Source organism: Micropterus dolomieu, linkage group LG07, assembly GCF_021292245.1.
Source record: "Micropterus dolomieu isolate WLL.071019.BEF.003 ecotype Adirondacks linkage group LG07, ASM2129224v1, whole genome shotgun sequence".
NCBI lineage: Eukaryota > Metazoa > Chordata > Actinopteri > Centrarchiformes > Centrarchidae > Micropterus > Micropterus dolomieu.
Window position 1 is genome coordinate 7837624 of NC_060156.1, and position 11855 is coordinate 7849478.

At 38.6% G+C, this 11855-nt stretch overlaps 1 protein-coding gene and 1 pseudogene across 1 annotated transcript; one reads left to right on the plus strand and one right to left on the minus strand.

The window, feature by feature from the left end:
• The first annotated feature begins 1385 nt into the window (after nucleotides 1–1385).
• Nucleotides 1386–7152, plus strand: LOC123974231 (annotated as a pseudogene).
• A 2663-nt stretch (nucleotides 7153–9815) lies between these two features.
• Nucleotides 9816–10766, minus strand: LOC123974052 (putative gustatory receptor clone PTE01). Its single transcript, XM_046054470.1, has one exon. It carries the CDS (start codon nucleotides 10764–10766, stop codon nucleotides 9816–9818), a length of 951 nt encoding a protein of 316 aa, XP_045910426.1.
• Nucleotides 10767–11855: the final 1089 nt, after the last annotated feature.

The window sequence follows — 11855 nt, forward strand, 5'->3', positions numbered from 1 at the left end:
AATTTCCATTAAGATACAGTATAAAGTCACAAAGTGTGACAGTATGTAGAGTATGTGTAAACTGAAAATATGTACATAAAGGAAATGCGGAATGTCACATTCACTTTTAGAAATTGTAGAGATGTATTTAGCTGTTCCTTTGCAGTGCGAATGACCCATTAGCCAACTGTCCCATCAAGGGTCCTGAGGAAATCTTTGATATACAGGATATTGAGAGACTGTATAAATATGTAAATAATGTAAATGAGTCGATGTTCACTTTTAGAAATGGCAGAGATGTTCTTTGGTTCTTTTGCATTAGCTGTTTTGAATGACAGGCCATGCATTCAGGCTACAACCAGCTGTACCACTGATGGAAAAGCTACAGCAGAAGATTTAAGCTGACCTGGCGTCCAAGGTGCAGTTTACAAATTATGTGCAAAGATTATACGCTACACTATCTCACTTTTCAGGTTTGCAACTGTAAAAGACCTTCAGGATGCATCTGTTCTAATTAAAGCCACAGACAGAAGGCTTGAGTCATTGATTATGCTTAGAAAGCATTTTTCCAACTTTGTAATTAATCATTGTTTCTTACTGTAGTCAGTTACTTTTTGCATGATGTGCACTATTGCACAGTCACTGAATCGAGTTAATTTTGACTCAGGGACTCTTAACAGCCTGGCCTGGTGTGGAACAGCTCTGGCATTAACACTGAATCTGAACCTGAATAAAAAGGCTTTCTGAGGAAGCTGGAAAAGTGTGATTCTTGTTTTTTCAACATTATACTTAATGTTATGATATCTTGAACCTCAAACTTTGTTTTCAACCACATGTTCTTCTATACAATATAACATTCATGACAAAAGAAGCAAAAATCAAACTTAGGGTTGAAGAAAAACATCGTTGGGTATTACTTAGGTCTAATAGGGGGTTAAAGTAGAACACTCAGCTAATCTTCCCAATCAGGACTGTGTGGATGTGATTTAATCAGGTTTGATTGAAAGCTCTGATTGGTGCACAGAAATTTTGGAAACCAGAGATAAACTGAAAACACTGATGATAAAGCATAAATCTAACCCAAACCAATCCTATCGCCAATCTGCGGCTGATTGTTAAGCGTTTGTGTAGCAAAGACATCGACTAGACACTGACGGATAACAGTGGTTATATTTATTTATTTTGGTGTAAATTATTGCTACAGTCCAGTGTAACAACGCTGGTAGGCCTACAAGTTTGTCCGCTGTGTGATAATTAGCCTAAATTATATCTTAAATCATTTCTTAGAGGAATAGGTTATATGACTGGTTGGGTTGTCTGGACTTTGACCGCTTATCAGCCAGAATGGTGAGTCAAACATTAAAACACAGGATTACTTTGGGGACCGACGATGTGGTTTCACTTATGTGTGTTTGTCTAAAACACTGATTTAAAATATAATATAGGCTAACTGATAAATATAGGCCTATGACAGAATAAAGATGGAAGAAAGAGCTTCGATGGGCTGCAGAGCCGAGACACGGAAAGGTATGCATAACATTTCACCTACCTTTAAAGTCTATGAGTAGGCTATTAAAAGTAGCTCTCGTCTTTGTGACAGTTATGTGACATTATGTTTATGGTTGTCAAAGAAAAGCAAGCGGGAAGTAATCAATATCCTAGCAAGGTCTATTTTGTAGCTGTCCTAGAGCTTAATTCAATTGCATTAAGTAAGAGGTTTTCAAAGTAAACAACAGTAAACAAAAGGATATCACACAGAATAGCCTAAATGGGTGTGATTTGGATAAAGAGCGAGTTCAGAGATACAGCAGTTTGGGGAAAATTTTTTTCCCACTTCATCAGTCAGAAACTAATAAATGCCTTAGAACAGAACTTTAATGTAGCCTATTTTGGCTATTTTGCCTCTACTACTTTAAGAACTTCTCATCCATGTTTGCTAATAAATTGAGTTCAAAGTTTGTTCTTGACCTTGGAGAACAACTAAACAAACTCAGTCCATTTTGTAGCTGTTCTGGAGCTTTCTAGCGCATCACACAAGCTTCCTCATCAACCACTGTTTTCAATGTCCAAAATGAACATAGATCAAGAACATAGATCCTTCTAGGTTAATTGGAAATTGCTTTTGATCATGTTTTTAGTATCATTACAATACCTGCATTATATCAGGGCCTTGCTATGATGACATATTTTTGCACTGCTGCTGAATAATGTTGTCTGCTGCCAGGGAGACTTCAGGAGCTGAGGATTGTCCTCCTGGGGCACGACTGGCTGGAGAAGAGTCTGACAGGAAACACCATCCTCGGCCGACAGCTGTTTGATATCAACAGAGATGTGAAGATGTGTGTTAGGAGACAGGGCATTATTGATGATGGCCATAGGCGAGTTATTATCATCAACAGCCCTGAAAGGTGGATCCAGTACTCTGTCCGGGATCCGAGTCTGGTGAACAACAACATGTCATCCTGCGCAGCCATGTGCCCACCAGGACCTCATGCCTTTCTTTTGGTCATACCCATCAGCTCCCACCGAGGCAGGGAGTGGACAGTAGAGGGACCCCTTGAGCTGCTAAATAACACAGTGTGGAGAAACACAATAGTAATATTCACTAGATGTGAGAGACTGCTAGGGTCGTCCGTAGAGGGCTACACTGCAAAACATAGGTTTCTCAAAGCCCTTTTGGAGAGGTGTGGACATAGACATCACCTTTTAGACACAAGCATTTGGGGAAAAGATGATGTTACTCAGGTTGCAGAGCTTTTGGAGAAAATTGATGCAATGGTTGCAGGAAACATAAAGGCAGGGGTAGGTTGTTATGTGACCACAAATGAGGAAGTCCCTGGAAGAACTGAGAGTAGAAAAAAAGAGGTAGTAGAGTGGGCGACTCTGAGAAGAATTAATGTGCAGAAGGCCAGAAGTACACTCAGATCTCTAATGGGTAAGTTTCACTTAAAGCATCGTAATAAATATTTTTATAATAACACTGGATCCAGTGACCATGTATAATATGGTAGGGGTCACATGTACTGATTTGTTTCACTCTCTGTGCTGTCATAGTGCAGCTTTTGGCCACAAAAAAGCTTTTAAAACCCTCACTGCATCCTACCTGCCCAGCACTAAACAGCTGACAGACAGCGACTAACTGGGGAACATAGGGGAGCATTTAGCAGCTAATCAGACCAAAATCTGAGCTAAAAGGAGACTGAATATTAATTTACAAATTATAATCCAAATTATAGTAGCCATGTTGCTTCATATCTGCTTGATGCGTAATTAGGAAATTGGACGCCACATCAATTTAAAAGGTGGTCTTACAGTATGTCAGTGCATGTTTTGCTGCCCCAAGTATAGAGAAACTCCGTTACAGCAGGTTTAAATTAACATGGTAACATTACAGTTGAATAAAACTACTCCCACACTACAACAATTTATTTACTTAATTATTTAAGTTTTATCAAACATCAAAAGTTTCTTAGAACAAAGCTTTCCCCTTTTGTTTGGGTACCACTGACCTGTAATAAATTATATTTTTCAGTTCATCCAAACATGAGATTCCTCCAAAATGAAAATATATCCCTGATAAATATTATTGCCTAAATTCTGGATTTGCTTTTAATACAGGAGAGTCGCCCCCGATTTCAGTGCTTCGAATTCTCATTGTGGGACCAAAGCAGGTTGGGAAGAGCTCGGCTGGAAACACTATCCTTGGTGATGAAGTCTTTCCTGCTGGACATCCAACGTTACAGTGCACTGAGAGACACGGTGATGTTCACAAAAAGCGAGTCACTGTGGTTGACACCCTTGGCTGGCATGGGAGATACTGCTCAGAAGATACTCCACGGGAGTTACAACAGAAGATTACCCATAGTGCATCTCTGTGTGCCCCCAATCCCCATGCTGTCCTCGTGGTGGTTTTACCGAAACCGACAGGTTGAATGTGGAGGAACACTTGAGCTTACTTGGATTTTGGGGGTGGACTCGAACCATTGTGCTGTTCACCTGGGGAGACAAACTGGGAGTCACTCCCATTGAGGAGCACATTGAGAAATGGCCTGCTCTTCAGTGGTTGGTGGACAAATGTGGAAATAGGTATCATGTTTTTGATAACTCAAACAAAGTTGAAGACATTCAGGTTAGAGAACTGCTGTCGAAGATTGAGGAAACAGAAGTGGGGAATGATACTGGACACTGGTTGCAGAGTTTTATGAAACTCAAAGAAAGCAACAGGAAGCTGGATCAAAACTCCAAAAAGTTTGCCATACAGCTCAAAAGGGCAAGGATGGACAATAATCTCCTGAGGCAAACAGTCAATGAGAAGGAGAGGATAGTAGAGGGCATGGCTAAGACAGCCAAAGGGAAAAATGAGCAGATTGAAGCTCTGAAGGCGTCGAGGGAAAGGGAGATAGAGACGAAAAATAAAGACTACGAAGAAGAGATTGGCAGAAGATTAGTGGAGTCTGAGAGGGAGAACAAGCAGCTCAAACAAGTCATTATAGGAAAAGACAGAATGATAACAAGCCTCAGGGAAAGATGTGCGCTGAAAGATGGTGTGGTTAAAACTACAAAGCAAAGCAGTGAGGTTGAAAAGGAAGTGCAAAAAGAAAGAATAAAAGAACAAGAACGAGAGGCAGCAGGAATTATGAAAAAATGTGAGAAGAAAGATAAAGAGCTGGACCAAATGCTGATGAATCACAAAAGAAAAGCAAAAGAGCTTAAAGAGACAATTGAACAGCTGAAGAAAGAAAATGACGATACAAAGAAGGCGTTGAAAGCCACAATCAAAGGGATGCAGAGGCACAATCAAAAAAACGAAACCAGTAGAACAAATAAGATGAACACTGTGCATAACCACCACAGGAAAACAATCACGGACCTCAAGATGGAGTTAGGCCGACAACAAAAATGGGTGTTCACAGTACCATTGAGCCACCGTGGAGACACCGTTAAACCCAGTGAGTACGAACTAATCCACAGCATAGAATATGCTGAGTGAAACGATCTGGTGTAGTTTAAAAGATGAATATCCTTTAATTGACTGTAACCTTCCAAGTAAATGTCATTAACCTTTTTCAAGTTACAGAGACAGAACAGACAAGGCTGGTAGTGTTGGACCATGACATCGTGCTACACGAAAAGGTGAGTGAAAATAGCTGAGTTCACCATTTTTGCAAAATAATTAATAAACCCAAACAGATCAATTAAATCTTTGTTGGAAATTGCATTAGGTGATTGATGCAACACACGTTACTTCTGTTAAATTGGTTTTTAATTATGTCACAAAGCCCAACTTTATTAATTTTAACAGGAGAAGTTAATTTTGTAAAGCCAGTCAATCTGGAGTTACCACTAACTACACCATACTGATAAGACCTGTGTTCTGGGGGGTTTCCTCCCCTGCATATCACAGAGATGTATCTGGGGAGCGAGAATGTATTCAGCAAATTTCATGGTAGTTTGCTTTTCAAATCTACATATACTGTATATGCACGACTGGTAATTTCAGCCCAACTGTGCCAAGCCATAAATATCCACCACATGTTTCAATTGATTTTGGAATTCTTCACAACTCTCTTTACCAAATTACACGATAATCCCTCCAATAGCTGTAAAGATATTTCAACTTTATTTCCATTTATCTGACTGTTATATTTAAGTCTGACTGTCCTTTGGTTTATTTAAAAAAAACAGATTCTTCTAGGAACATGAGATAATAAGTTGACCCAATACAGACAACAACCATGTACCAACATGTCAATTTAAATATTCTCACCACATATAACAGAAGCACATATTTTAATCACCTCCTGTAAGGTCAAGGTCCAATGTATTTATAGTGCACTTTAAAAACAAACCAGGTTTGTGCCAAAGTACTTTCAACAAACACAACTGAGCAGAAAGATATTATCACAAGACATAGGTACTTAAATACACACACATATACACATATACGCGTGCCTACAGACATTCCTGTATATCAATGTAAAATGCAAATCATGTCAAGAACCATTGCAGGGAAAGATAAAAGTCTGGCTTCAGCATTCTGTACCAGTTGTAACAGAGGCCTGGTTGATACCAAAATATTGGATGGAACAGTATGATATCTGTATTATTTTTATTTTATTGTAGAAAGATGTTAGCACATCCCCTCCTTTAATATCATCAAGACATTTTGAAACCGTAATGGGTCTAATTGGGTCATTGGGTTGGATGGTACAGCGTGCCATCTGCATAACAGTGAAATTAGATATCGTGATTCTGGTACAAGGGAGTCGTAGATTAACAGTGCAGATTCTGTGCTGTGCCCAAAAACCTGACTTTTTCAAAAATGTTAATGCTGTAAAGGAATGGTAGCATCTGTTGGAGGACTACTTTCTACTCACGAAGGACTAAAGTTATTTGGTGTTAGTGGATCAATGCTTGTTTTTTTTAAGAACGGGTTGGGTTGAACAGTTATACCTTATGTGGAGTGGCAATAGTGTTTTAATTTTATATTGCTGAATGGTGGGGTAGTAGTAGTAGATAGTATATTCATACAGTGATTCTTATTTTCATTCTGGTTCCATAGAGGGAGACTGCAGACCAAGAGTGGCAACTTGATTCTGACTGGACTCTGTCATGGCTGAGGGCTGGAGGTGCTGCGCTGGGAGCTGCAGTTGGGGCCCTTGCTGGCTCCTCCCAGGTGGCTACAAGGTTGTGCACCAGATCAGCTGTTGGGGCTGCGGCCGGGACTCTGCTGGGCAGCTTACTGGTCCAGGGAGCCAGGCCCCAGCAGAGGAAAACCGAATAATCCACTAACAGCAAGTGAACTTCTACCATAAGACATAAAATGCCTTTTAAGGCATCATGGACATAAAATTCCTTATAACTAGGAGAGCATCTGGATAATGCTTGGGAGGAAGAACATCTATAACCACCATAAATCAATGCACATATACAGGAACATGTGCACTTGTTGACTATACAAGGAGCTCACTTAGCTAATCTGTCCATCTATCTGTGAATACTGTAGCTTTTGTTCAGATTTTGTAAACCCAGAAATGTTTGGGAATGATTTAACTAACAACAGCAGTTCACACATTTTAAAACCTCTAATGTTGTCTTCACACTCACTGCAACCAAGCACTATCTCTTCTTTTCAGTTGGTTTTGTTATTTTACTGTGCAGTTACATAACATTGCAAAGTACAACAACAGATCCTCTTATTATTTTTACTATTTCTATAATACAGAATTTGATGCAGTGTGGAATCATGAATGGTTCAGTTGTCTCTCTGTTCATATTAAATCTAAACTGCTAAAGGATCTGATCAAAGATTGTGGGTCTAAGGCTTGAGTCAAGTTTTCAAACTGTGTACACCAAAAGTCAAATTGTGTATACTACAGTACCTTGTCTCGTAATATTACAGTAGACCAATCTCTTATTTTAGTTGAATAACTTCAGCGTTCATCGTTTTCCCATCAAAAAGAAGATTTATAATCCTATGGGCTTGAATAAACAGGTTAAAGAACTCTTTTTTTCCTCAGTCAGTCAGATTGTTTAATCAGAGTTTGGGTTCTCAGTAGTTCCCAGTGTTCTTGTGTAGACTTGTGTAGGGAGTGATTAAACTGATATCAGTGGAGCCACTTATTCATATTTATTGCTTTGCTTTAATTGTTGAATTTTAGTGTGAATCCACCATAAGGTCTTTACATTCCCACACCATCCTCAGAAGAGGTCTGAGCAGATAAATAAATGAAAACATCTGTGTGGGTGTACTGTGTTTGTCCTTGTGATGACATTGAAGGATTCTAAACCTTTAAGGCGTAGCTTTAGTTGGCAAATCTGCATTAATGGAGACAAATATGAACTCAATGAACTCAACGTTTTACACATCAAAATCAGAGAGACGCAGCTCTGGCATTCTTTCTGTTGGACAAGTATGTTGTGTGTCAAAGTTGCTTGATGTTTAGCTGTGTTAGCAAAGTTGTTGATGTTTTTGATCATATGTAATATAATCAGAATCAGAATCAGTTTTATTGCCAGGTATGTGTACACATACGAGGAATTTGACTCAGGATTGTACATTGCTCAGTGCTTACTTACACAATAATATAATAATAATATAATAATAATAAAATCAGATACAAACTACAGAATAGACAACACTAATATTCACACTATGAACAAAACAATATAGACATATTGACAAATAGTGCAGTAATCAGAGTGCAAAGGATGCAAGAGTAAACTATTGTCATTATGTACATGTTGAAGGTGGATATGATATACAGGCATACATGTACCCATGTACACAGTGTGATGGAGCATAGTGCAAAGGATGCTGGAAAAATAAAACAAGACCTACGACCTTATGACCTCAGATGGGTGTATTGGTATACAGTATATACAATAATCATAATCATAACAAATGCACGGGTATAGCTGTCCTTATTTACAACAGCAGTAAATTAATTAATTAACATTAATTTACTTTGAAACGGTACCAAATCACAAACAAATACCATTAAGTCACTCTGTAAAAACCCATCACATCACAGGTCACTTATTCAAACTTGAAGTTGGGTGGAGTATGCTAGAATTACATGAAGTCATCAGACTTCACAAACTAATAAAAATTAAAGCTGGAAGCAGCGTGGAACAGACCCTCGCCCCCACACTGCAGTTATCAAACATTAAATGTGACAAATATCTGACAATGTGTGGTCAAAGTGCTACAGTTACTTATTTAAAAACATTGAATCTGTTAGCAAGCTTACTCATTTTGAAAGATTGTAAATGTGTCACCAAAAGTAGAATAATAGTAATCTTACCAAAAAACAATAGGTTTCTTGCACTTTCAGCGGCAGGGACGGTTGGGCCCTGGCAACTACTAGGAGGGACAAAGAGAAGTCATTCCATCACACACTTTACACACCTATATGGACTTTAGAAGGAGAAAACACCAGTGTAGGTGAAACATGGGTCTATAGGGTTGTTAATTATAACATATTACTGAAGAAACTTAGTAATCACGTCTATCCGAGTCACTATAAGCAGCTTATTATTATAACCATTTTTTCTATTTTACTTTATTTGTCATGCAGATTACCATCATATTGATATTTGTATATTTATTACAAGAATATAAAGAAATGAAATTAACTGCTTTGCTATTTACAAAATTTCCAAATACAGGACGCTACAGATGTTCTAACCGTTTTTCAAGTTAATGTACAACTTCAGTTACTCTACTGTGTATAATTCAAATACAGTACAGTATATAAATATAGCTTAAATGCTCTGTACTTGTATAGCGCCTTTCTAGTCTTTTCGACCACTCAAAGCGCTTTTACACTACATCTGCATTCACCTGTCACGCACACTCATACACTGAGCCTAAGTGCTCAAACGGAAACTAGCATTCACACTCATTCATACACTGACGGAACAGCCGCCAGAGGCAAATCGGGGTTCAGTATCTTCCCTTCGACACGCAACTACGGGGAGCCAGGGATTGAACCGCCGACCTTCCGATTAACAGCCGCCCCCAACTACAGCTTACTGTAGTTAAAATTATGATTAGGCCGAAGCCTAAAACAGTACAAATACAGTAATGTCAGTAGTGCAAACAGGCTACTAAGCCACTACTGGGTGGTGGTTTTAGTGCATTTATACATTTTTAACACCCTTTGTTAATCAAACATAACAAACATATACTGAGGGCCTGTATTTATCCGTCATGTCAGACAACAGATTGGGTCATTCTGCATACATTTTCTGGAAAACCTTAAAACAGAGATCATACATATATATCTTAAAGCAAAAACGCTTTTCATTATTGTTTGTCCTATTAAATTGAACTAGAGATTAAACTTAATGCAAAAATAATTTTCAGTATAAACTAAGTCAAGAATTCTGTTTCGTATTTTGGTCAGTTTAAATCCATATATTAGAGGATTAATAACAGGAGGAATCAGCAGTAATTCTATATGGATGAAGTTTTGAAAGCTTTGAGGTAAATCTGTGGAACCAAATCGCATATGCATCAAATCAAAAAGTACTACAACCAAGAAAGTGACTAGAGAGGTAAAATGAGGCACACATGTCTGCATAAACTTCACCTTGTCATCTTTGGACCTCACACAAGTTCTAATAAGATGCATATAAGTCCAAAATATGAAAAGGCCATGAGACACATACATGAAAATTATGGTATATGTAACTACATTGTTTGAGAAAGTGTCAGCTTCAGGGCAAGCAAGTTTAACAATCATCCAGTTGACACAAAACAGTCTGTGAATATATGTACTACATAACTTTAGTCTTGAAGTGAGCACAATATTTATGGAGGAAATGCAGAAAGGTGTTAGCCAGGAGAAACATACCAGCAGAGACAACCTCCACTTTGTCATGAAAGAGTGGTAGTGCAGTGGTCGACATATAGCCAGATATCTGTCATAAGCCATAACTGCTAAAATTGATAAATCACAGCAAAGAAATGAGTGTATGATAAAAGCCTGTATAAAGCATCCTTCATATGAGATTTCTTGAGAAGAGGACAGCAGATCTAAGAGGAATTTGGGGTAGAAACCTGTGGTTCCATAAAGTCCATTCATGCAAAAACTGCACAATAAGATGTACATAGGTTCAAGCATGTTTTCATCAGAGATTATGATCATGATGACAGAGATATTTAAAAACAAAACCACACAATAATACAGTAAAGTGACTGAAAAAATAGAAATTCTGTAATTTAGTGTCTCATCTATCCCTGAGAGAGTGAAAATTCTTACAACAGAAACATTAGTCATGATTAGAAAACAAATCGTTCTACCTGTCTACCAGTGTTACAACATACAGTAGCAGGTTACAAAGTAGTATGCAGTCTGTTCTGCCTCTGGTTCCTCTCCACACTATCTATAAATAACATCTTTGACTGTGACAACACAACAATTGGGAATTCAGTTGGTCCAGTAAAACTTGGGGAGAAGTAATCAAAACAATTAAGAAGATAATTTGCCCAGCATAAAAAAAATCATAATCTTTGGATCATCTGTCAACAAATCTGCAGTTATTGCAAAGGCAACATTTACATGAAATTATGGCTATTATTTTCAAAATAGCTTATTTCACTATTGCCATCAGTTCTTTTAGGCTTGTCTGCAGCCTTTGACACTGACGATCATACTGTTGTAATTGATCGGCTATGAAAATGGTTCAGGGTATCTGGTGTAGCTTTCCTGGGTCCCAGACTGAAGCATTTTAGTATTTCATAAAATTACTAAACAGAAATATATCTTGTAACAATGAGATAAAACATCTTAATTAAAGCCCTAGTCTCCATGACTCCCAATTTATATTGTTCATTACAACATCCAGTAAGTTTTTTTTTCCCCAGAGAAAATCCAGTAATTTGATATGTAAATTCTTAGAGCATCTCTTTCCTACCGCACCTAGTTTTGTGGAAATTCACGAATAGCCAACTGGCTGTCATAGATTCAATCATTTCTGTCATAGGTTTTTGTCATAGAAGCCTTCGTGACAGGACGAGATGGTGGCAATGTAGGTTTTAACCGTACTGAACGCCAGACCCCCGTCCATGAGCAGCTTGAAGAACGACAGCACCCCTGGCTAACCCACTCTCTCAAGAGAGAGAAGAGTCCAGCACCACACCCAGACAGGTGAGCCTCTGAGAGGAGAGAGGAGCGCTCTTCTTCCATTTCACCGTTTAAACCCAGGTGAGACAGGTGTGCTATGAGCTTGGCTGTCTGCACCACCGCCTCGTCCTGAGAAGAGAACCGAAGGAACTTCCTGTGTTCGGGGATGACAGGAACGTGAAAGTATGTGTCCTTCAGGTCGATGGAGGGGAGCCAGTCTCCCTGACGCACACACTCCAACAC

Bases quoted from the DNA above. Each gene is read 5' to 3' on its own strand.
- LOC123974052 (XM_046054470.1), bottom strand. From the start codon at position 10,766: ATGACTAATGTTTCTGTTGTAAGAATTTTCACTCTCTCAGGGATAGAT.